The following is a 25,018-nucleotide window of genomic DNA, read 5'->3' as shown; positions in this document are numbered from 1 at the left end:
TGGGTGTGAGTTCCAGCAACACCTTCTCAGTGAGGCCCTCCAGGACCCCCAAAAGATGGAACTCTACCTCGCCCCACCACCACCACCCCAGGCCTGCTTGAAAGCAGTGCCACCAGGGCAAGATGGGGCTGAAGGGGTCATCCCTGGAGGCTATACTCTGGAAACACAGGTGAAGGGCGAAGATGGTAGAGAAAGCCCCTGTCGGTGGGAAGGGAACCAGCCAAGGTTGGTGGCAACTCAGGGACCTGAGGCAGCGTGGAAGTAAGGAGAGAAGAGAACTGGAAAGATGAGCTGGAGCAGACGGTGGGGGGTGTGAGAGCCAGGTAAGGACGGTAAGGACATAGGAGTTTCTCCTGTGAGGTAATCGGACATCCAGGGCCGACAATAAAGACAGCACAGTCTCGGTACTTGCGGTCCTGCAAGGTCACCATGATGGGCAGGGTCAGAGACCCGAGCGGGCCAGGCCCCGGAGCATGACAGAGGGTAAAGTGGCAGCTCAGGGGGGGCCAACTCAGGGCACTGCGGGGAGGTTGCTCCTCCTGGAGCTGCTCCTCCCAGCTCCATGTCCTTGCAGAGCGCAGGAGAAGGCAGTTCCAGCCTGTCTTTCTATCCCCCTGGGAATCCCAAGGCCTCTCCTAGGGGAGGGGACAAGAGGGGACGGGAGGGGTCGGAGCGCCCCAATCCCTTCTAAGGGCATTGGCCCTTTATCTCTCTGGAGGCAGTAGCCCTCTCTCTGCTTTGTAAGCTAATGCTATTATATTAGTATTTTTCAAGTGCTTATTGGGTTAGGAAACATTCACATGGATTAATCCTCGCCACAACCTGGTGGTGGCGGGGGGGGGGGGGGGGGGGGGTTATAGGCGTGGTTATGAATCCTAGATTTTACAGGGAAGGACACTGGGCCTGAGAGGTTGGAAATCATGTCCATGGTCACCCGGGGCCCATCAGTGGCAGGGCCATGACTCAATAGCGCTCTGGCTCTACCGCAGACCTGACCAGGTACCACAGTGCCTGAAACGAAAGGGGGCTCATCATCCGCACACCACAGAGCTGTCCCCAGACCTGCCCAGTCCCTGTGGCCAGCTCCCTCCCTGCCTTCCTGATGTCCCATCAACCCCCCACCCCCAGCCCTAACAGTGGTTCCAAAATCCTGACAGCCTCTGCTCCCTTCCAGCCCCCTCCAGCCCCACCCTACACCCCTATCCGCAGCCCCCCACAGTGATTACCATGTCTTCACCCTCCACCCCAGGCTCCTTTCAACTGTTTCTCCTAGAAGTGTTAAGCAGGAGAGACAGCTGGGAATCTGCTCTGCAACCTGCTTGGGAGGGCCACACTGGGGCCACCCAGGCCTCCCGCTGCCACCGCCGCCCAAAGGCAGACATTTGGAGCTTCTCAGCCGACTCCAGCAGAGAATTCGCCGCACCGTCACCGACTGCCATCATGCTGTGATTAGTTAATCACTAAGTGCATGGGGCTTTTAATTAACTGCCAGCCCTGCGCAGGCGGGCAGCTGTTCCACGAACCACATCAGCTCGCGGCTTCCCCAGTCCGAACCGATGGAACACTTCCATCCCGCAACTGACGCTTGGATATTTTGATGCTTCAGGGATGGCAAATGCCACTGCTGCAGCCCTGACGGGAGCTGCCAGCTACAGGAAGGAGACAAGAAGGCCGGCGGTCAGTTGGGGTGGGGGCAGCTTCAAATAAGGGTGAAAGGGGGAGTCTACACAAGATCTGTGACTGTGCAAATGTGGCTGTGGTATCTACCTATAGATGAAAAGCAACTCAACTCAAATAAGTGTAAGGCACAAAAAGCAAACCTATAGGTGCCACATAACCAGAAAAGTATGAGACTTCAGGCATGGCTGGATCCAGGGGTGCAAGTGAAATCACCAGAGCAGCAGCAGTTGCATCCTGGGTGAGTCAAGTGCATACCAGGAGCTCACATGAGGCATGAGCAAGATAGCAATGTTGTGGCTTCTCCAAACAGGAATTTCTCTTTCTTCTTTCTGATTTAGCCATTCCCTCCCACCTCTGGGCTTCCAACTAATTCTGGCCCTATTTCTATCAGAGCCTTACTACATTTCATTTTAACCATTTGTTCACGTGTCTGTGTTGCCTGATAGATCAAGATTCCCCAACCCTCGCACTATTAGCATTTGGGGTTGGATAATCCCTCAGTGCAGGACCTGTCCCGTGTGCTCTAGGATGTTCAGCAGCATGCCTGGCCTCTACCTGCTAGATGTCAGTAGCACCACCTCTCCCGCTGACAAGCCAAAAATATCTCCAGATATCACTAAATGTCCACAGAGGCAAACGCTGCCCCCAGGGGAGCCCCTGCAAGAGACGCTAAGGCGTGGGGAGTGTTATGTCCATGGGCACAGGGCCTGGGACCTGGGACCTGGTAGGCTTCCCAGGTGACTTGGGTTGGGGGGTGGGGGAAGCCGTTGGGGGATGCAGAGAATGCATGGAGGGCCTGACAGCACACAGGCTCTGTGCAGGGCGGAGGTCTACCTGTATGATGTGTGCCCCATTTCAAAAGGGAAGATGCTAACCCTGTCATACTGCATCATTCATTAAACAGACCAGAAATCTGATTTTGTTTATGACATGCCCTGATTTCCAAAATACTTACGCAGGCTGAATGAAATACATCTGCGGGTGGAATATCGCCTGCACCAGTTTGCAAACCCTCCCTGAGCCCTATTCCCTCTAAGACTACAGAGGCCAGAGGGCAAACCCAAGGTTACACACCCAGGAAGCAGGGCCAGGGGACTCCCTCCTGGGCCTCTGGCTCCCTGACCAGCACAGTCTCCCCAGCCCCATGCTGCTCAGGGCACCCCCAGAGCCATCCAGGGCCGAGGCCTGGCCCCTGGAAAGCCCTGGAGCCTCCTTGAGGCCCTGCAGAGTGAAGGAAGGACATTCTCAGGCCGCAGGAGACTGCAGGGCTCTGAATATGTAAATCACAGCCCACTCCACAGCACATCCATCCTGCGGCCTAATTGAGACATTTGCTTGGAGTGTCCTGGAAAACTAGGGCAGATGTGGCGTTCTGAGAATCAGAGCCACCCTCCTCGGACAGCCTGCCGAGACTGGGGACCAATGGCTGTTCTCTGGAACTTGGACCAGCCACAGGGAAATAGTTTTTGCTAATAAGATTATGTGTGTGTGTGTGTGTGTGTGTGTATTTTTTAATGGCCCTTGAGTACTGCCATGATACTGGGTATTAAAATGCCAGAAAGGAGGGCAAAGTGAGAACAGACAACTAACCCATCTCTACAGAAACGATGTAGCACCAAGTGGAAAAACCCGCTGATTTGCCCCCATATTCCCTGCAGCCTGAGCTGTGAGGTTGCAGGTATATTCAATGTTTTCCTGACCCTGGAAGTTTCCTCGATCTGCAGTTTGTCTCACTAAGTACCACTTGGTGATGGGGGTGAGGGGAACGCTGTCCCCCGCTCTATCCCCCCACGGCTTTGTTCCTTTCTCAAAACCCTCAGCCCCAGCCCAGGCCCTACTCTGGACTCGGGATGCCAGCTTGCCAGCAACAGTGCTCTATTTGATGCTGCCTCTATATATATGTATGGAGTCTTCTGGGTGTTTCTCTGGCTCAGCCTGCCCACTCTCCTGCTCACCAGCCCCCATTTCTGCTTACATCACTTAGAGGTACCCGGCCCGTTGGAAGCATTCAAGAGCCGCTTGTTGAATGAATGAATGAATGAATGAATGAGCTCTAAAACAGCAGAGCACCTCAACATCTTCGTTCTCTGGCTCTGAGCTAATTCTCCACTCCCTGTCCCCACACCTCCACTCTTTTTTTTTTCACGCCTCCTCTTAACACACAGGTTGTTTCCTCCTCCCCGCCCACCTGCAGCCCTTGGCAGCTGCCGTTCCCTCCAGGTGGATGCCACTCCCCTATTGTCGAAGCCTCTGATTCCTTCGAGCTTTCTCGATGGAATGTCCTCTGACACCCCCCCACCAGCAGACTTCACAGTGCCCTCTCTTGTTCCTGTAGCACATTTTCGTGATGCCACTCTTGTACAATTACCATCTCCCCTATATTATTAGCTATCTGTTTCACATGAAAGATTTGTATTGCAAGTAAGAGAAAACACAATTGAGGCCCATTAAAGGTCTGAAAAGCTCAGACAATGGCTCCATTTCTCAGTGAGTCCCTTGGCTCAGCTCTGCTCTGCTCTCTGGACGGCATTCATCTTCACCATAGCTTCCCTCCCTCATCAGAGCAGAATGACCATCACCATTCCAGGCTTCACATCCAAATAAATGCCCCACTATTCCCAAGAGGAGGCTTTTTCCTCACATTGTCAGCAGAAGCTCCCAATTCTATGCCTATTGGGTCCCTCTTGTATCAATCACTCCAGCCTGGGGAACACAGGGTATCAATTTCCACTCCAGAAGAGGGCTTCAAGAATGTAGACACTGATTTCTACTGCAGATTTGGGGATAAGAATCCAGAGATGAGGAGGCCCCGATGTATTGTCCATTCACTCACTCACTCACTGACCTACTCACTGTATTGATGCCTATTTATCATTGCCACCCCCCCATACACACACAGTCCCTCCTCAGTGGGGACAGACCATATGACTGTACACCACCACCACTATCCCCACCACCCTTAATTGGTTACAATTAATTATTTCATTGGTTCTTAATGGGGTGGTTCCATTCCCTAAGAGGCATTTAGAAAATTTGAAGGATTGCCTTCTATTTTAGTTGTGACCAAGCATTAAAATATTGAGATAGACCCAAGGGGAGACTGTATGTTTTTGAAAAATTTCTCCTTTAGACTAGTTTCCAGGATTATAGTAACTTTTAAAAATACATGTATGCAAACAGGTTAAGTTGTATATGAATTGTATGTCAAGATGGCAAAGGGGATCTTAACAGAACGTATAAGAGTGTATTGGCAGAAGACTTCTGCCAATGGCTGATTAAGGAGATAATGAGTCCTCTTCCCTAAAAGCAATAATAAAGCTGGACAAAATTGATCAAAACAACCATGTCGCACACTGGACACCAACCAAAGGCATACCACAATGGGAGCCAGTGTTTGTGCTTGAAAGCTAGAAATTTGGGCAATAACACTGAGAATCTGTGGCATTCTCTCTTCCTAGCTCCCAGCAGACAGCTTCCACTAGTGTGGAGAAGTTTCTCTGCTTTGGTTACAAGGGGATCACTGGATTTGGGGCAGTAGGCAGCACCCGCTCTTGGCAGCCTTATAGGTTTAAATGAAAATCTCCAAGGTGGAAACGCAGGAGGGCCAGCAGCTCCCCCAGATTCAGGTTGCCAGTAGTGGTGGGGGCAAATATATCCCTAGCTAAACTTGCAAGCATGTGCTGTGGAAACTAGAGAAAGCCCAACCCAGCCACACCCTCCTGGCTAAACCCTAAGCTGTGCATGTGCACAAAGATGGGAATGAGTCCAGCAGAAAGTAAACAGTAGGAAACACATGAAAATGGCCTGCATTTGGAGTGTGCTCTTGTTAATCAGCTGCTTCTAAAGTGACTCCCACTGACCCTCACCTCCTAGGATTGGTGCCCTGTGTAATCCTTACTCTGGGTGAGGCCTGCACGTAGTGATCAGCTTCTTATAAACAGAACATAGCAGAGCGATGGGTGTCACTTCTGAGGCTAGGTTATAAAAAAAAATGACTTCCGCCTCACCCTCATTCTCCCTCTGGTTCCTCTCCCTTGCTGCTCTGATGAAGCAAGCTGCCATATTGTGAGCCTCCCTATGGAGAGTCACATGTCACAACAGCCAGTGAACGTGGCATTCTGCCAACAGCCAGTGAAGAACAAACTCAGTTCAGTGACCTGCAAGCAACCCAGGCCTGCCGACCACCAGATCGGATTGGAACTTGGAGGAAGATCCTCCTCCAGTCAAGCCTCCAGATGACTGCAACCTGGCCAACACCCTGATTTTAGCCTGAGTCAGAGCACCTGGCTAAGGTATACCCGGAATCCTGACCCATGGAAACTGCAAAAATCAATGTTTTTGTTTTAAGCCACTAAACTTTGGGATGATTTGTTATACAGAAAATAGGATGACTGACACAGCTCCCCTACCCACACACAGATTCCTCAGCAAAGGACAGATAGCTTAGTGGCTTGAGGTATTTGAGCAATCTATGTCCAGTCAGATATGTGGACATGGAAACAATGCTTAGGAAGCCAGACTAAAGTATAAAAATAAAAATTAAAAAAAAACTAATCAGAAACTTTAATGGCTTCACACCATGAGGAAGACAGGATTCCCAGATTCCCAGACAGGAATTGTCTGATTCACAGAGTCTGGGTAAGTTATTAAATAAATAAACACAGGAAAAAACCCAGCAACGATAAACCCGGCAGGAATCAGAATCCAAAGTTGCTACAATATTTTTTAATGTCCAGTTTTCAACAAAAAAAAATTACAAGATATGCAAAGAAATAGGAAAGTCTGAGACATGCTCAGAAAAACATCTGTCAATAGACACTGTCTCTGAGTTTTCTCAGATGTTGGATTTAGCAAACACCTCAAATAACTACTTATAAATATGGCCAAAGAATTAAAATTAATGATGCTTAAAATTTTAAATGAAAGTATGACAACAATGAATAAACATAAATTCTAAATAAGAGGACAAATTATTTTTCAAAACAGGGAAATTCTGGGGTTGAAAAGTAAAATTGAAATGAAAATTATACTATAAAGATTCAACAAAAGATTATATTAGGAAGAAAGATTTAGTGTACTTGGAGATAGATTGATAGGAACTTTCTAAGATGATAGAAATTATCTTAGAAAAATCTAAGAACAGGGAAAAATTATTGAATAAAAATAAACAAAACTTTAGAGCGCAGGGGCACTTGGGTGGCTCAGTTGGTTAGGCATCTGATTCTTGGTTTCGGCTCACATCATGATCTCAGGATCATGAGATCGAGCCCCTTGTCAGGCTCTGCACTGAGTGGGGAGTCTGCTTGAGAGTCTCTCCCTCTGCCCCTCCCCCCATTCATGCTCTCTCGCTATCGCTCTTGGTATCAAATTTTTTAAAGCTTAGAAAAAAGAAAACTCTAATTTTTTGTCCCCCCAAAATGGGACATTAAGCACATCAACAGATATGTAATGAGTGTTCCAGAAGTAGAGAGAAAAAGGAACAGAGAAAAATAAGGGGAAAAACAATGGCCAAGGTTTTCCAGAATCTGATGGAAAACATTAAACACATATCCCAGGGATCCCTGGGTGGAGCAGCGGTTTGGCGCCTGCCTTTGGCCCAGGGCACAATCCTGGAGACCTGGGATCGAATCCCATGTCGGGCTCCCCGTGCATGGAGCCTGTTTCTCTCTCTGCCTATGTCTCTGCCTCTCTCTCTCTCTCTCTCTCTCTCTCTGTGACTATCATAAATAAATAAAAAATTTAAAAATAAAAAAATAAAAAAAATAAAAATAAACACATATCCCAAAAGTTCAGAAAGCCACAAGGAGAATAAACACAAAGAGAGCCACACCCAGACACACCATAGTAAAATTTAAAAGACAAGAACAGAGAGAAAAAATCAGCAAAAGGAAAATTACTTGCATGTGCAGGGGAGTGACATGATTAACAGCGAACTTCCCCCTCGAAACAATGGAGAACAGAAGGCAGTGAAATGGCATATGCAAAATGCTGGCGGGTTGGGGGACTGTTAACCAAGAATTCTACTACCCAGCAAATCTTTCTCCAAAAATGAAGATAAAATATAGACATTTCCACATACATAAAGGCTAATAGAATCCATTGTTAAAACCCTGAAAATATATTTGTAAAATGAATGAAACCAGCTACCAAAGACTACATGTAAACATTTCCATTTGTAAAACTCTAATGGACAAAACAAACCTATGAAATTAGCAGTGAGGATAGTGTTTACCCTTAGAGGGAGACCATGACCAGGACCCTGGGATCACCACCCAAGCTGAAGGCAGATGTTCAACCGCTGAGCCACCCAGGTGTCCCTGATTCTGGAACATTTCTGCGTACATTGTTTCCTTCCATAAAAGTTTACTAAAACAAAAAAAAAAAAGGAAGCTTGGTATTATCACTCTTTCCTCTCTTTTTCAACCCCTTTATTGTTTTCCCCTTCCTTCACCATTTGAGCACATCTGTGGCTTCCAAGGTCATTTTCTCTGGCTTTTGCACACGTCTCCAGCCCTACCTGGTGCTCTAGACTTTGCCCTTCTGTTAGTCTTCAAGTCTGTTGTGCTTCCATCCTACCACAGGGCCTTTGCATGTGCTTGAGGCCCCACAGAGACCTACTTACCCTTTAGCTCCGAGCTTGAGTGGTAACCCACCCACCACACATCCAAATGTAATTCTCTTGTTTGGCCTAGCTTCCAGAATCACATTTCTTTCCTTCAGAATGCTCATTTTCACTTGCCATTATGGATTCATAGAGTCATTTGACAGCAGCTTTCTCTTTCCCACTAGCCTGTATGTTTTAGGAAGTCTGGCTATGTTATTTTGCATTGTGTCGCCAAGACTGTGCCTGGCATATAGTAGATATCTGATAACTATCTGCTCACTGAACACGAAAGTTATTGAGACTATAAAAATCTTCATTCTAACACATTGTGAAAAGCCTGGGTACCAAACTGAGGAATTTAGATTTTTTTATAGGCTGCAGGGAGCCACTGAAGTTTTTTTGAGAAAGGGAGATACGTGACCTTTGTTTAAGATCTCTATGGAAGTGGAGGTGGAGAGGCCATAAGGGAGGCTGTGGTGGGTTCCAGATGAGGGACAGTGCCTACAGAGGGGCAGTGGCCATGTGGGGAAGCCGATGTTGTGCCCCACTCTGACCCCACGGGCCAGCCGGACAGTGACCTCACAATCACCCTCCAGGCCTCCCACCCTTGAAAGCCATCATCCCAGCTGTTGGCCTACATCTGCCTTTTACATTCACATCCTAAAGGTCACGTCTGAGGCCCTCCGGGCCAGCTTCTGGAGACACAGGGGTCAGCCAAGCCAGAGCGTGCCACCTCCCCACCAAACACACAGCCAGGACTTCAAAATGACAGAGAAATCGGAGCACCTAAAGGACGTGACACCCACAGAGAGGAAGTCCGTGTGGAGGACCGCCGAGGAGAGGCGGATGTCCGACCTCACGCGGGTGCTGGAGTGGCTGGAGCGGAGACAGGGGAAGAAAAGATTCATTTTCCAGGTGTGTGCTGTCCAAGCAAAACTGTAGGGCAGATGGACTCCAGACTATTACAAGAGGGGAGAGATGGAACTTGACTCCCAGAAACCAGGAGGTGGGAGGAGCTTTAAGCATGGGAGTAAATGGGAAGAATAATCCTGGGGGAGAGGGGAGGTTGTCCATGGGGTTAGGCGGGCTGTGTTTGCCAGCTGTCGCTCAAGTAGTTAGGCTCCTACCCTCCCACAGAGCCTGAAGAAGCGGATGCTATCTTTCCAGGTGACTACATTTCTTTCCTTTATTATTTAAGATTTCATTTATTTATTCATGAGAGACACACAGAGAGAGGCAGAGACATAGACAGAGGGCAAGGCAGGCTCCCTGTGGGGAGCCCGATGTAGGACTCGATCCCAGGACCCCAGGATCACGCCCTGAGCTGAAGGCAGATGCTCAACCATGGAGCCACCCAGTGTCCCTGGTCTCTTATAAGGGCACAGAGCCCATTCATGAGGGCTCCCCGCTCAGAATCTAACCACCTTCCCAAGGTCCCACCTCCTAACACCATCACACTGGAAGTTAGAATTTCAACATATGAGTTGGGGTGGGGGGAGACAAACTATCAGTCTGTGTACTTCCCTTCCCTCTTTCTCGAGGAACTATGGCAGTTTTGCCTCAGTTTCCCCCAGAGATCCCCCAGGCCCATCATCTATGGAAACTCAAGCCATGTCCTTAGAAAATGGTCCCCTCTGTAGAGGATGCCACTGGACCTTGAATTCCCTAGCCCCCAGAGAAAAATGGGTGAAACATGGCATTCCTAATGACAATGTTTATTAAGCATCTACTGTGTGCCAGGCCCCGAGCTTAGCATCGCACATGAGTTAGCTTGCTGGCTGCTCCCCGCGGGGCTACAAGGTAGGCACCATTCTTACCCCTCAGCTCAAGTGAGGTAATAAGGAAGCTGAGTGGGGGGCAGAGCAGTCATTTGCTTGAGCTCACAGAATTAATAAAGGGACAAGCCAGGGCTCCAACTCAGATTTCTCCTGTTCTCAAGCTCATGGGCTTTGTCAGAGCAACTCCCCATAGCCACCCCCACCTTCTCTGCTCCAACCACTATCGTACCCCTGCCTTTCCGATAACCCAGGCTTTTCACATCTGTTTATATGCTTACTTGAAATTTATGTTCAGAAAGATCTGGAGTGCCAGTTCCATCAAACATACAAAAACACATCTGATAAACATATTTTACATTAAGGTGCATTTAATGATTTATGGATGGGCTACCCCCTGCCCCCCATTTCGACTGCTGAGTCACCTGGAACTCAGTATCAATCACGGAAATTTTATATTCACTTCTGTGATTAACACGCGTCTCTTCTCACGAAGATCATATTCTAATAATGTTTTCACAGCTTTCCCTCTTATGTGGCTTTTACTGGAAATAATTTTGGACTCAGGGAGGGAAAAATTTAAATTGAAAATACAATGAAATCTTCAGGCGTTATTATCCTTCCCAGAGGCACCTGGCTTTTGAAAGCAGCTCCTGTGGGGTAACTGGGTGATGGGCACTTGATGGGATGAGCACTGGGTGTTATACTATATGTTGGCAAATTTAATTTATTTTATTTTTTTTAATGAAAGAAGCTCCTGAGAAAGACGATGGTTCCATGGCAGCTCTCAGGCAGCACAGGTGGAGGGCACCCTTTAGTGGAGCTGGTTGGAGGGAGCCTGTCTGTGGTCTCCTCTCCCTTCTCCTGGTCTCCACATAGTGATTCATTAATTTCTCAAAATAACCGTAGGACGTAGATCCTACTATTCCTTCCATCTTCGGATGAGGAAACCAAGCCACAGTTCCTCTGCCACCAAGCAGCCGAGCAGGATCCTCACCAGGCCACCTGACCTGGAGACCAGTCCCAGCCGGCATGTTCACACAACCACAAGCAGCACACCCTAAGCGGAGACCATGTAGATTCAGCCTTCCTCAAGGGGCTTTGTCCCCCCAAGCCCTCGCAGATTGGCCTGGATGCCCCTCTGCGACCCCTCCCCCCTGGACCCTGGAGCTCCCTAACGAATGCATCCTCCCTGCCTGCCTGGTGGGAGTAGAGGACCAGGCAGGTGCACAAGAAAGTCCATATATGGGCCACCTGGGAGGCTCAGCAGTTGAGCGTCTGCCTTTGGCTCAGGCCGTGATCCCAGGTCTGGGGATCGAGTTCCATATCGGGCTCCTTGTGAGGAACCCATTTCTCCCTCTGCCTGTGTCTCTGCCTCTTTCTGTGTCTCTCATGAATAAATAATAAAAAAATAAAATAAATAAAATAAAATAAAATAAAATAAAATAAAGAAAGAAAGAAGGAAAGAAAGAAAGAAAGAAAGAAAGAAAGAAAGAAAGAAAGAAAGAAAGAAAGTCACATTTGCCCCGAGGAGCACCTAGGGAAAGAGAAAGGTAGGATGAATTGTGATGACGGGCTGGATGGGGAGAGGTCAGGCCAGAAGGGAGCTCTGGGGACAGAGGGAGTGTCCTGGTCGGACTCTGAGACAGGGCAGCCCTCCTGTGGCTTCAGACTACAGGCCATGGCAACAGCTATGCAGGCTATTTGGGAGCCAGAAGGAATTCCCACCAGCTTGGGGAGAGGGGGGCCCTTGTGTAGAGGGTAATAGGGAGCCAGTGATGGCTTCTGAGGTTGGGAGGCACAGCCAGACCTGAGGTTTAGAAGGTTGTTCTGGGAGGGCAGTGACATTACACCGGGGCATGTCTGGAGGCAGGGCAATGGTGAGGGGACCCGAAGTACCAGAGTGGGGGCCAAATCTGGTGGTGGGGAGGGGGCAGCCCGCTGGCCAGGGGGCCACCCCTCTGTGGGGGCCGAAAGTGGCCTCTGACCACTTGGCAGTCACAGGGCAATCCTCTTTTTTTCAAAAGCAGAAACCCAAGGGGATAGTGCTACCGAAAGTAAATGGAAAGGAAGAAAAGAAAACCCCAAACATCCAGAAACAGCAGAAAGGAAAACCCCAGGGGGCATTCATCAAGAAGGTAACACGGGCCCCCCACGTTCAGGAGGGGTACCTGCTCTGCTCCTGCACAGTGCCTGGCTGCGTTTCTTAAATTTAAGGCTCTGAAGTCTGCTCCTGCCCCACAGGAATACGCAAATGAATCACCACACCGCCCCCTACCCCCCGCTTTGCATCTCCCCCCTCCCAAAACTGCCTGCCCCGTGGAGACTGGCACTCCTGTACTAAGGGGCCTTCTTCCCAGGTGCGGCCCTCCTGCTCCTGCCCCCCTCTGAGATAGCACGCCGGAAAGCGAGACGTGGCTGAGCAGCCACCAACATGCCATCCCTGCCCCCCTGACCTGTCCCAGGGCCCAGAGAGGCCTCTCCTTGGGCCACTTTGCCTGCCTTTCAGCAAACCCTTGCAGTCACTCATTTCGGGGGTGGAGGGGCCCTGCCCAGTCCTATTCCTCATGCCTTGACTTCTCCCCCCGCTCCCCTCCAAGCCCTCCAGTCACGTCACCAAGAACGGGGACCCCATCATGTACCGAAAGCTCTACAGTATAGACCCGAAGGGACACCGCCTCAGCATAATTCCTGGCAACTACACCAAGGACGGCCCCAGGAAATCCGGTAAGGGATGCACCTCGGTCCTGCAGTGCCAGGATCATCCCCCACGATCACCTGCCTCTCAGAGGGACGTGAGGCTCACTCTGCTCTTAGGGCAGCAGTGTCTGCAACAACCTGGCCACTGTGGATGGTCGTAGAGGCCACATGGCTCTGTAGGGATGACACCACCAGCCGGGTATGACCCAGGCAGCAGACGAGGGGATGTCTGGGCTCGGCCCACACCTGGGGCTCTCTGCTCAGGAGGCCAGCCTTCGTGGGCCTGCCCCAGTCCGTGAGCTCCAAATTATCTAATTAGGTACGTAACAACGTCAGAGTAGCACAAAGGGACCTCACCTGCTGACTCGAGACCTACCAGGTGTTGCTCACACCCAAGAAGAGGCAAGCTTAGGTCATGCTAGATATCCGGTTCCCAGGGCTGCCCGGGTTCGAACCTTGGCCCCGCCACTCTGCAGCGAACTCAGAGTCGTGCAATCTGGGGTGAGTCAGCCGCTCCATCTCCGGGGCTCAGCGTTCACGTCTACAATATGGGACCGTAACACGACTCGCCTCATAGTAGCGCATCCGTGAGATGAGGCATATAAAGCATGTAGCCTGATACAGACTAGGTGCTCAATAAACGGGGGCAAATAGCGATTTCTAAGAAAAGAAAAATTTGCTAAAATGCTCAGGTGGGCTGGACCCTGGTGCTGGAAAAACAATTGCTTTAATTGTGCCTGGCTTCTTGGGAGCGAGGTGTGTGGTTAAAGAACGGTGGAAGGGATCCCAGTTAGCCCAAAGGGGGAGCGGGCAAAAGCGTTTGAGCAGCCGCTGCCAGTTCGACTGCGCACAACTGCTCCCACTGTGCCCAGCAAAACGTCCTTTTCTTTCCTTCTCATTTAATACACCGAAGCCAGTGAAACCAAACTGCGCTCACTTGCCCGTCAGATTTAAATATGATTGGCTCTAAATGCCGCGCAGGGTCCTGGACTGAATCCTGGAACCGCGCTTTAGTGGGAAAACTGGCGAAATCCAAAAAAGCTGTTATGAGCCAGTGTTAATTTCTGAGTTTTGATAAACGCGCCCTGCTTGCGTAAGATGTTAGCATTCGGGAAACCATTTCTGCAACCCGTCAGCAAATCTAAAATTACCCCAAAATAAAAAGTTTAGATATAGTTACAGATAGATTGACATACGGCCTACGGGGGGGGGGGGGGGGGGGGCGACACCTTTCCCAAGTTTTCTGTGACTCCGGGCGCAAGTCTGGCTCCCAAGTCCTAGCTCGGCTGAGCCTCTGAGCACCTGCGGCTCTCGATTCCGGCGGTCGTTCCCTTTTCCCTGCCCCTTGCCACCGCAGACACAGACACAGAACACAGCCCCGTTTCCTTCATTTCCCCCCAAACCTCTCACGTGAAGCCTTTGAGTGTAAACAGACTTTACTGAAGGCTTGGAGCAGCAGAGGGAAAGAATTTCGTGGCAGATTTATACAGAAAACAGAAGTTGAGGGATCCCTGGGTGGCTCAGCGGTTTAGCACCGCCTTCAGCCCAAGGTGTGATCCTGGAGTCCAGGGATCGAGTCCCACGTCGGGCTCCCTGCATGGAGCCTGCTTCTCCCTCTGCCTGGGTCTCTGCCTCTCTCTGTGTGTCTGTCATGAATAAATAAATAAAATCTTAAAAAAAAAAATTTAAAAAAAAACAGAAGTTGATCACAAAACCCCCTCAAGGGTTCTCCGAGTCCTTCCTCCCCTGCCACCAGGAGTTCCCTGGCTGCATTTGCCTGCAGGGGTGACCTCCGGGTGTTTCCCTCGCCCCAGCACCTGAAGGAGCCGAGCCAGGCACCCAAGGTGCAAGGTTTCGGGAGTCACTCCCCCTCTGGACTCTGCGCTTGTGGGAGCCTCAGGGTGAACACCTCCTTAAATTTTGCACCCCCCTGGGCGCTTGGCTGGTGTCCTGGGCCTGCCTCGCTCCACATCTTCCTCTCTCTTTCCTCTTCCCTTTCCTCCAGGCTCTGTTGTCCTCACGCCACGGTTCCCACCGGCTTGCTACCTGGAAGGACCACTTACTTTCCTTTGTTCCACTGTCTTAGACGCTCAAAAGGTGTCTATCAAGAGATTTTCCTAAACAAAGGCAGTTCCTTCCCTAATAGAAACTCACGTACCAGCTGATTAAATAATCCTTTTCATAACTGCACAAAAATGCCAGCAGGGCGGACTGACTTAGCAGTTCTTTGGTTTCTCTGCAGTACCCACCCCTCCAAGTCCACCCGGTTCAAAGAGGGTCGGTATTGTCCGACCTAATGTAACGCAACAAATAGCCACTGGGGGGCAGCAGGTGCTCAGTGGCCGCAGGTGCTCGGAGGCGCCCAGGAACCACCTGGGCATCCGAGTGGGGGACCCAGGAACTGGGTCAGGGCTGAGTCTGAGCACAGCAAGGGGAGCTTCCTGTGCAGGCCAGCAAGAGGCCTACAATGGGCGGGAGTCAAGTTCAACACAAGGCAGCGCCTAGGAAGGGTGTGGAGCCAGTTAAAGGGCGATGGCAGGAGTCCAAGTGGAGATACCCGTGGATCAAGGAGGGTGTTCTAGACCAGACTCCTAGTTCTGGCCTCCCCCCACCCTGCCCCAGTCAGTACTGGAACCATCGGAGTCCTTGTCAAGAGCCGGATCCCCCGCCTGTCCAGGTTTCCCTCTGGGCAGAGTGAGCCCCTTGCACTCTCGATGCCAAGTTTCTGTGTGATCCGGTGAGCAAGAGTCTGGTGAGGAATGACCAGCAGCCTCAACACTGAATGTGACCCCTCCATCTGTACAGACACAACAACTCCCACTCGTCCACAGTTTTAGTGTTGTGACGGCCACAAAATCAAAATCTGTGTGAAACTCTTGTGTCCCAAATGAGTGACATACAAGTGTCTCCAGCTCCAGAACCCCAAAGCTAATTGAAAACAGCAGTGACAGCCCCGATGTGGAACACAGTGCTCCTCGAAGCTGACCATTTCACCTTTGTCCCCCTCCTCATTTTCACAAACCTCCCGTTCACTTCTGTTAACAGCTGAAATGCCACCTCCCACCACAACCCACATCCCACCACTGACCCCCCCGCCACCATATCCAGGAGGCAACAGCCTGCTGCCACACTGACACTGTGCTCCAGGGCCACTGCTCTCTCCCTGCCGCCTCTCCTCCCTTTAGTTCCCTGAAAACAGTCTTTTCTGTTTTCCCTTCCTTTTTCACCACCCTCCTGGGCCCTTCTGAGGGCCACCATGTTGATTTTGAATTCGTAAAAGGTCACTCCATCTTTGGGCCAGCAGAAGAGCCTGGGAAAGCAATTGGAACATTTTTCCAAAGTAAATCTTGGCAAAGTCTGAGAAGCTGGACTAAAAAAATGGAATTCACTTGGCTTTCTCTCCCCGGGTACCTATGCCCAGGGAGAGAAAGTCATTCTGTAGATGCCAGAGCAGGAGTGCATCCCTATTGCCAAGGTCTAGAGGGCAATAATACCCTCTGTCTCCATGAGCACAGTCAGCCTCTGGAGTCTCAAACACAGCCGACTATTCAGCCGCAGATTCAGGAATATGTCATTTTTGCCCAGACAGTACCCAGCTTGTGTGCCCAGTAAAAGGGACCATGTCCTATGTTCACATTTCCCTGGATCCACCACTAATCAGCTCTGGCGTCTAGGGCACATGACTTAATCTCTCTGATCCTCACTTTCTCGTTTGTTAAATGGGCATGATATGGTTGTGAGACTGTAGTGCCACCCTCCCTGGAAAGCTCTTTGAGCACTGCCTGGCACACAAGTCACTCAATAAATATTAGTTCATATGTTTAATTATCATTACAATTTATAGTAGTGTTCTTCTTTTCTACATGAGACCTACCTGGACGCAGGCGATGCTCAGATATCTCAGAAAAAGCTGTGGTTCTTTCTCCAAGGGATTTTCCATTTGTGTTGATGAGGATAGGCAGCTCATGATTCCTCTGGAACATAGCACCAGTTTCCACTATGTATAAACAGAATCTGTTAAGGCTCCCTGGCCAGGGACCTGCTGGCAGTCCAGAGCACCAAACTGGGTATACAGAGTCCCAATTCAGCCACTAATTCATATGAGACCTTGGGCAAATCACAGCCTCTTTCCAGGTGGCTACTCCTCCATTTATATAACTGTGGGAGGTCTAGACTCATTCCCCCTAGACAGATCTCAGTAAAATTCTTGAACTTTATTGATGAAATCTTGTAGCCTTACAGGAAGAATGACTTACTTACAAAGGGAAAAAAAATGCTCTAGGTGAGAGCAGAGGTACTAAACTAGAAATAATTGGTTTAAAAATCAGAATCTAGATACACTTAAAATCAGATTTAGTATAGAAAGTTTGAAAACAAAAGGATAAGCCAAGACTTAACAAGAAGTGCAAACACATGAGGTGGAATTAAGGACAAAGGAAACACATAGAGTAAAAGAAGGATATTTTTAAATGTTAAGGAGAATAAGTAATAATCATAAGCCTACACATACCAAAAAATACAGTAATTAAGTAGATAACTATTGAGACTGCAAAAAGAACCTAATAAAACTACAGTTATAGTGGGAGATTTTAATATACCTCTTTTAGAATCAAATAGACATAACTTTATATTTGAATACAGAAGGCATTTTTGTGTGGCCAAAGAATATCTACAAAGTTCGTCCACATATTTACCACTAAGAAAATATTAACATTGAGAAAGTAAAGATTTTAAGGCAACCTACACTATCTTAAAGCAATAACTAGAAATACAGTTTAAATTAAACGATATTCCCAACTTAAGTCAGAAATTAAGGAAAAACTCCTAAAATACCCCATACCAGAGAAAACAAAGCTCATAAATATGCTCCTGTTTCTTACCAAAACCTATGAGAACAAAGACAAATTCTATTCCCAGAGGAAAATTTATGGTAACAACTAAAATTAATAATTCTTGTCTTTATAATACAAAAAAAGAAAAAATGAATACTTTTAGCAATTTTTTATTTACAATAAGATAGGAGAAATAATATGAGAGAGTTTTCATACATTAAATGCCAGCTGAGATTAATGAAACCCAAGATAAAAAGTAGTCAAAAGGATAAATCCAAAGCTAGCTTTTTGAAAAGCAAGTGATAAATAATATAAACACCTCATGACAACTATTCAAAAGAAGAGTAAAGGGGTGCCTAGGTGGCTCTTGGTTTCAGCTGAGCTCATGATCTCAGGGTTGTGAGATCCAGCCCTGCAACAGGCTCTGAGCTCAGCAGGGAGTCTGCTTGAGATTCCCTCCCTCTGCCCCTCCTCCTGCTCATGCTAAATCAATTAATCAATCAATCAATCAATCAATCCAAGATTTGATATGAGAAAGAATACATAAGCAAAGATGAGAAATATGTTAACTGAGCTATAATAGAACACTAGATGCACCTCTCTATGATATATTTGAAAACCTAGAATAGATAACTTCCTCTCCCACAATAAATTATTAAATTTGATAGAATAGGGCGGCCCCTGTGGCGCAGCAGTTTAGCGCCGCCTGCAGCCCAGGGCGTGATCCTGGAGACCCTGGATGGAGTCCCACGTCAGGCTCTCTGCATGGAGCCTGCTCCTCCCTCTGCCTGTGTCTCTGCCTCTTTCTCTCTCTCTCTCTCTCTCTCTCTCTCTGTGTCTCTATGAATGAATAAATAAAATCTTAAAGGGAAAAAAAAGATTTTTTAAAAAAAATAATAAAAAAAATAAAATTGATAGAATAAAGAAATTTGAAGACAGTAATTTCTGAAGTAAAAACTGAAAGGTGATTGTCGCTTTATCACTGAACAAGTCACCAAAACAAAAGGCTTCACACCTGGTTCTGTTTGCCTTTTCAGGAACAAACAACCCTAATGTTGCTTCAGCTACTCCAGACCATGTAAACTACAGACACTTCTGCATTAATCCAACAGGTCATCAGAACCACAATATTAAAATATTTGCAAAGAAATAATATAGATGCAAAAAATATATTAAAAATTTTAGCAAATATACCAAATACATGTATGAAAATACATCAGTGTATGAAATCAATAACATGCCATGACCAAATGGGATTTCTTTTTTTTTTTAAGAGAATGAAGTTTATTTATTTATTTATTTATTTTCAAGATTTTATTTAAATTTGTTAGCTCACATATAGTGCAGTATTAGTTTCAGGTGTAGAATTTAGTGACAAATGGGATTTCTTATAGCAGGTTAGGAATGGTTAGGCTTTCAATATCAGAATATCTAAGAACATAATTTATTCCATTAACAAAGTAAAGGAAAAACCATAAGAGCATGTCAGTAAATGACAGAAAAGCAAAAAGTAGAATCAGGCAATTATTGCTTATAAAAACTAAGAATTAAGTTGCTAAATATTATAGAACATACCAAAAGTAGTGTCAAGTATCATTCTGAATGATGAAATACTAATTATTTTAATTAAAATCAGGAACAAAATGAGGCATGACTGCTATCATCATTATTGACACTGTTAGAAAGTCTGTCAAATGCAATATGTCAAGAAGAGCATATCATTTTCCTAAATGTTAGAAGGAAGATATTTTCATTTTTTTCCCTTGATATGATTACACAGCCATAAAATTCAAGAAATTCTAGTAAAGAAATAATAAAAATATGGTTTTGTTGTTAGTGTACTAGAAAAAATACATTGAAAGACGATAGCCTTTTCTCTGTACTAGTACCATTTCTAGAAATGGAAATGGGAAGGAAATATCACATTCTTATCAGTAAAAATCTATAAAATACTTAGTGGTAAATTTAGAAAGAAGAAAAAAAATAAGTTCTTTACCCACTAGCCCTACAGTGTTTAATTCAGTACAAGTCCCGTATTTGGGTAACATCAGACACCATCACAGTTCATATATTTGTGTCTGTGTGCAGCTGTCCTGCTGTTCCGCACACCTGTACATGCTGTTCCCCCTGCCTGCACCGGCTGCTCCTCACACCTGTACATGCTGTTCCCCCTGCCTGCACCTGCTGCTCCTCACACCTGTACATGCTGTTCCCCCTGCCTGCACCTGCTGCTCCTCACACCTGTACATGCTGTTCCCCCTGCCTGCACCTGTTGCTCCTCACACCTGTACATGCTGTTCCCCCTGCCTGCATATGCTGTTCCTCACACCTGTACATGCTGTTCCCCCTGCCTGCACCTGCTGCTCCTCACACCTGTACATGCTGTTTCCCCCTGCCTGCATATGCTGTTCCTCACACTTGTACATGCTGTTCCCCCTGCCTGCACCTGCTATTTCTCACAGGTGCTATTTCTCATCTGTACATGCTGTTCCTCTTGCCTGTACCTGCTGTCCTCCTTGCCTGCGCATGCTGTTCCTCACACCTGTACATGTTGTTCCTCCTGCCTACACCTGCTGTTCCTCACACCTGTACATGCTGTTCCCCCTGCCTGCCCCTGCTGTTCCCCCTGCCTGTACATGCTGTTCCCCCTGCCTAGACCTGCTGTTCCTCACACCTATACATGCTGTTCCCCCTGCCTACACCTGCTGTTCCTCACACCTGTGCCTGCTGTTCCTCACACCTGTACATGCTGTTCCTCCTGCCTGCACCTACTGTTCTCCTCTTTCATCCAATAAACTGTTTTTCCTTTAAAAACCCCATCTTGGGGCACGAGGGTGGCTCAGCGGTTGAGCATCTGCCTTTGGCTCAGGTGGTGATCCCGGGATCCTGGGATCGAGTCTCACATTGGGCTCCCTGCATGGAGCCTGCTTCTCCCTCTGCCTGTGTCTCTGCCTCTCTCTCTCTCTGCGTGTCTCTCATGAATAAATAAAATCTTTAAAAAAAATAAAACATAAACAACGCATGTCGAGCAACCACCCAAACAACCACCAGATCCAAGTCCATCTCGGGGCTCCTTGGGGGAGGAGGGGCAGGCGGCGGGGAGCTGGGGCCACGCGGGAGGGAGGAAAAGGCTGCGGGAGCTGAACCCTGCGGACAGGGGCCCCGGGACAGGGCTTTGACCCCCCCCGCCCCCCAGGCCAGCTCTATCTCCCGTTTCAGACATCAACATCAAGGACGCCATCGCCCTGGAGTCCACGCAGCGGCCCCTGTCCTACCGCCACCAAAGCATCGCCGACTCCCTGCTGCAGGAGCAGCCTGCCTTCAGCACTCGGAAGTCCACCCTCCTGAAAGACTGGGTAATGAGCAGGACGTCTGACGTGTCCTACGAGCGCAAGCTGAGGACCCTCATGGAGAAGGGCGTGGAGCCCAAGGCCGAGGCGGTGAGGATGCTGAAGCCTGAGGAGGTGCTGAGCTGCCGGTGAGCAGATCCCCACTGCTCCAGACGCCTGGGCTGAGCCTGGGCTGAGGGTGGCGACCCTGCTCTTTGTGTCCCGACGGGCCCTTCCAGGGCTGAAGCAGTGGGCTCCCCTGCAGCCTCGCCTGCCAGTTGGTGGATGAGCTCTGGGATGGGCATGACATTCGGGTGCTGCCATTCTGATACCACACTGTGGGACCCATGCGCCACCCTTCCAGTATTTCCACATGTCTCACAATAGACATCATTATCAAAAAGAAAAAATGAGTTGTCTGTGGCCTAGTGTTAAGAGAAAAATCCCCCTATGATTTGCTGGTTGAGCTGTTGGAGGCCTTGGGTTGCTGGTGTTGTCGAGTTGCTGGTGATTGTAGCCACCATCCCCCAGATTGTGGCCACCATCCACCCACACATGGCTACCTGCTATGTGTGGGGTCTTAGACTCCCCAGGGTACTATGGGTGAAGCCCTTTAGTATTTACCGCTCTTACCAGGGGTCTTCCTCCTCACTTGCCCTTCGTCTTATTTATCAAGACACCCCCCTCCCCAAGCCCAATGCTAGCAAGGCTCAGAAACTTCAGTAGAAGAAACAGACAACACAATGATGTGCATGTCCTTGTGGACTGAACAGCAGTGAGCTCATCTGTAGGTTTCAGATGGCCTCAGATGCCAGGCATCCAGTGACCCCATTACAAAGTCCTACTCTGTTCGCTGACTGGCTGAGAGATGGATGTGGCAACCTCCCCAGCCGGAGGGGGCTTAAAAAAAAAATAAAAGATTTTATTTATTTATTTATGAGAGACACAGCGAGAGAGAGGCAGAGACATAGGCAGAGGAAGAAGCAGGCTCCATGCAGGGAGCCCGACATGGGACTTGATCCCAAGTCTCCAGGACCATGCCCTGGACCGAAGATGGCACTAAACCACTGAGCCACCCAGGCTGCCCTGAAGGGAGCTTTTTGCTTGACCTTTCCATGGATGGATGACTTTGGTTATGGCTTTCACTTTGACGGGGTGATTCTCATTGACTCCGGCCAATGGACAGCCTACCTGGGCTTCAGGGTGGGCAGAAAAGAGATTTGGGCAGGGCCCCTGCCCGCCAAGGAGAGAGGGAGAATATTGGGAACGATGGCCTCTGATGAGCCATTAGAAAAACATTCAAGACAAAGACAAAATCGTCCAGAATGGGATCCTAGCGAGTGCTCACGTATACATTTGTGTGAGACCCTGTAGGGTGGGTTAGCTGGGAAGGGAGAAGGGGACAGACCCTGCCTGGCACTGTCAGGGAAAGGTAGTCCAGACATGGGGCTGTGGAGAGGGGTGTAAGATGTCTGTAAGAACAGGTAAGCTCTGGGCAGATCTTGAAGGACAAGGAGACCATTCCCATTGGGTAGAAAACCCGGGTTATATCAATATGCAGCTCCTCCTCCATCGTCTGTAGCAAAGTGACTAAGCAGCAGGTGGCCTGAGTAGGAGACCCGTCTCCTTATTCTAAAGCTGAGAACGAGGTCAAAGCCCCTTGTAGAACTAGGAGCCCTGAGGATATGATGGTAGAGCATCTCTCTGGACAACACAGCATTGACGGCATCAGTTCTCTCCAGTACAAGTCAGGATTGTGGGGCTTTAGCTAAGATTTTAAATCAACAGCCTAATTTTTTGTTTGAATATTATTAAAAGAAAATACTCACCTTTCCTACAATTTTACTCAGCTTTTATTGCCACTGTTCTGTATTTTGCCCAGGCCTTGGCATCACTGAGATTAGACACACCTGGCAGTGATGGAAGCCCTGACCACTGCATCTCTCCCCATGTGGCATAATGCATCGCCATCACCATAGTGCACCTGCTTCTTCCAATGCCATGTTAATGTTGGCAGAAGAGTCCTTGAGATGGATATTCCATTATTCGCTTAACCACTCCTCTGTGGATGGAATTTCCTCTTTTCCTATTGTTGATAACCCCAAAACGAACACTTTCATTTATATAGCTTTTCATTCCATTGGCTTCTTTTCTTGGGATTAGTTGAAGGCCTGAGTGGAGTTCCTGAGTCAAAGATACTGAACTTTTTGGGGGGACTTGTGGGGATGGGGACGGTGCCTGGAACAGATGTTGCCGAATTAATTTCCAAAAGAGTTATACCGGTAAAAACTCCTACCAACTCTGTGGGGTGTCCCACTCTTTGATAAGACCTCTGTCAGTTCCAGAAACATCTAGAGTCAGTTCTCTTTAGAGACCCCACACTGCTTAAATCTAAGCTCTTTTCAATAAAGGTTGAAGCTACGAGGACTCCACACTCAACTAACTAACCCATTTGGCCTTATCTTGCACAGATACCTGAGGTTGTCCAAGAACAACATTCGAACCTTGCTCAAGCTGTGCAAGGATGCAGGCCTGAATGTGGACATCCATCCCCACATGGTCGAAGGAGAGATAGATGCCAAAAAGGTGTTCGCCCCAAACCCCAGCATAGCCCTCTAAGCAGCTCATCTCCCCGGCCACCTCAGGGGAGACACTCGCCCCCCACACAACATCCTCTGGTATGGCACGCCAAGCCCTTCAAACCTGGTGCATCCCTTTTAGATGGTAGTGATTAGCAAACAAGGCTAAACTGCATGGATCATTGTTTTCATGTAGCATTTGTCCTTGACACGGATCAGAACCTATATTGAAGGAACTATGGACCTCCCCCCGCCCCCACCAAAAGCAGATTCTGTAGAAAGGCCTTCTTAGAAAAGTAGTCTTTTTTATTTTATTTTATTTTATTATTTTATTTATTTTATTTTATTTTATTTTATTTTATTTTATTTTATTATTTTTATTTTTATTTTACACACACACCGAAGGTCTCACACACCACTGCCACCCCTGCCCATGCAGGACTTGGTTCTGTGGGGAAGTGAATGCCACATTTTCAAGGGACTGCTTGGTGCTCCCAGGCCCTCAAGGAGGGTGTGCTGCAGGAGCCTCACCTTTCAGACCCCAAGTGCCCCTGCAGAGTTGGGTTGCAGGCTTCCTCTGGGGTTCAGCAGGGACTGGAAAAGGGAGGGGAAATGAATGAACAGGAGACATCTTGTCCCACCCCAGCAACTAGGGCCACCTGGGTGCTCTCCTAGGGTCCAGAGGGCTTTCCTGTGTGGACTCGACAGGCACAAGCCTCCAACTCAGCTTCTTGGCATTCTAACCAAATAAGCCTACAGTGAGCCCCAAGATTTATAGATAACACTGAGAAAGGAACACTCATCAGCAACCCCAAGCCAGGGTCGCTTGGCAGACAGGACCACCTGCAGCACGCTATACACTAGTGTTTTATTAACTCTGAAATGACCTCGTGATTACATTTCTTAACAGAGTTATCACCAGATACAGAAACAGACACATATACTAGGAACAGATTCACACAGGTACAACCCCCTGGTTTATGGCAAAGGTGACACTGTGGCCCAGTGGGGAAAAGACAATCTTTTCAATAAATCAGGCTGGTCAATTAAATGTCCATATGGAAAAAAATATCGACCCTCCACCTCCCAGCATATGCAAAAATCAGTTCCAGATGGATGCAGATTGTGAAGGCTTCTAGAAGAAACATGGAAGACAATCTCTGTGACCTTGGGGTAGGCCAAAAATTTTTAAACAACACAAAAAGCCCCAGTAATAAAAGAAAATATTAATAAATTATATCATAGTAAAAATAGAACTTCTGCTCCTCTAAACACATCAGTAAGAGAATGAAAAGACAAGTAACCCAAGTGGGAGAAGATAGATCTGACAAAGGGCTCATACCCAGATGACCTATTCTCAACTCCTATAAATCAATATGAAAAACGCAGGTAACCCAATCAAAAAATGGGCAAAAGTCTTGCATAGGCACTTCACAAAAAGTGTTAGCTAAGTGACCAATAAACAGAAGAAATTTCATGAGTTATCAGGAATGCAAATGAAAAATATAAGGCAGTACAA

At 48.1% G+C, this 25,018-nt stretch overlaps 1 protein-coding gene across 2 annotated transcripts; it reads left to right on the top strand.

Moving 5' to 3' along the window:
* The first annotated feature begins 2,042 nt into the window (after nt 1-2,042).
* Nucleotides 2,043-23,635, top strand: C2H16orf78 (chromosome 2 C16orf78 homolog). 2 transcript variants are annotated; one of them, XM_072744232.1, is made up of 5 exons: nt 2,043-5,972; nt 8,951-9,199; nt 12,090-12,197; nt 12,660-12,786; nt 20,811-21,330. In XM_072744232.1, the coding sequence occupies exons 2-5, from the start codon at nt 9,050-9,052 to the stop codon at nt 21,071-21,073; spliced, it is 648 nt and encodes a 215-aa protein (XP_072600333.1). In that variant the 5' UTR covers nt 2,043-5,972; nt 8,951-9,049; the 3' UTR covers nt 21,074-21,330. The 2 variants fall into 2 exon arrangements, with proteins under 2 accessions (XP_072600333.1, XP_072600325.1); XM_072744224.1 differs by lacking the exon at nt 2,043-5,972 and adding an exon at nt 23,392-23,635 and having other exon boundaries at nt 8,972-9,199; nt 20,811-21,069.
* The last annotated feature ends 1,383 nt before the right edge of the window (nt 23,636-25,018 follow it).

Source organism: Vulpes vulpes, chromosome 2 (genome assembly GCF_048418805.1).
Source record: "Vulpes vulpes isolate BD-2025 chromosome 2, VulVul3, whole genome shotgun sequence".
Lineage (NCBI taxonomy): Eukaryota > Metazoa > Chordata > Mammalia > Carnivora > Canidae > Vulpes > Vulpes vulpes.
Note: the sequence above shows the minus strand (reverse complement) of the source record. Positions and strands in the feature narration are given on the sequence as shown.

Bases quoted from the DNA above. Each gene is read 5' to 3' on its own strand.
- C2H16orf78 (XM_072744224.1), top strand. From the start codon at position 9,050: ATGACAGAGAAATCGGAGCACCTAAAGGACGTGACACCCACAGAGAGG. The intron at 12,198-12,659 runs GTAACACGGGCC...CTCCCCTCCAAG, and splicing joins AGGGGGCATTCATCAAGAAG to CCCTCCAGTCACGTCACCAA. The intron at 12,787-20,810 runs GTAAGGGATGCA...CTCCCGTTTCAG, and splicing joins GGACGGCCCCAGGAAATCCG to ACATCAACATCAAGGACGCC.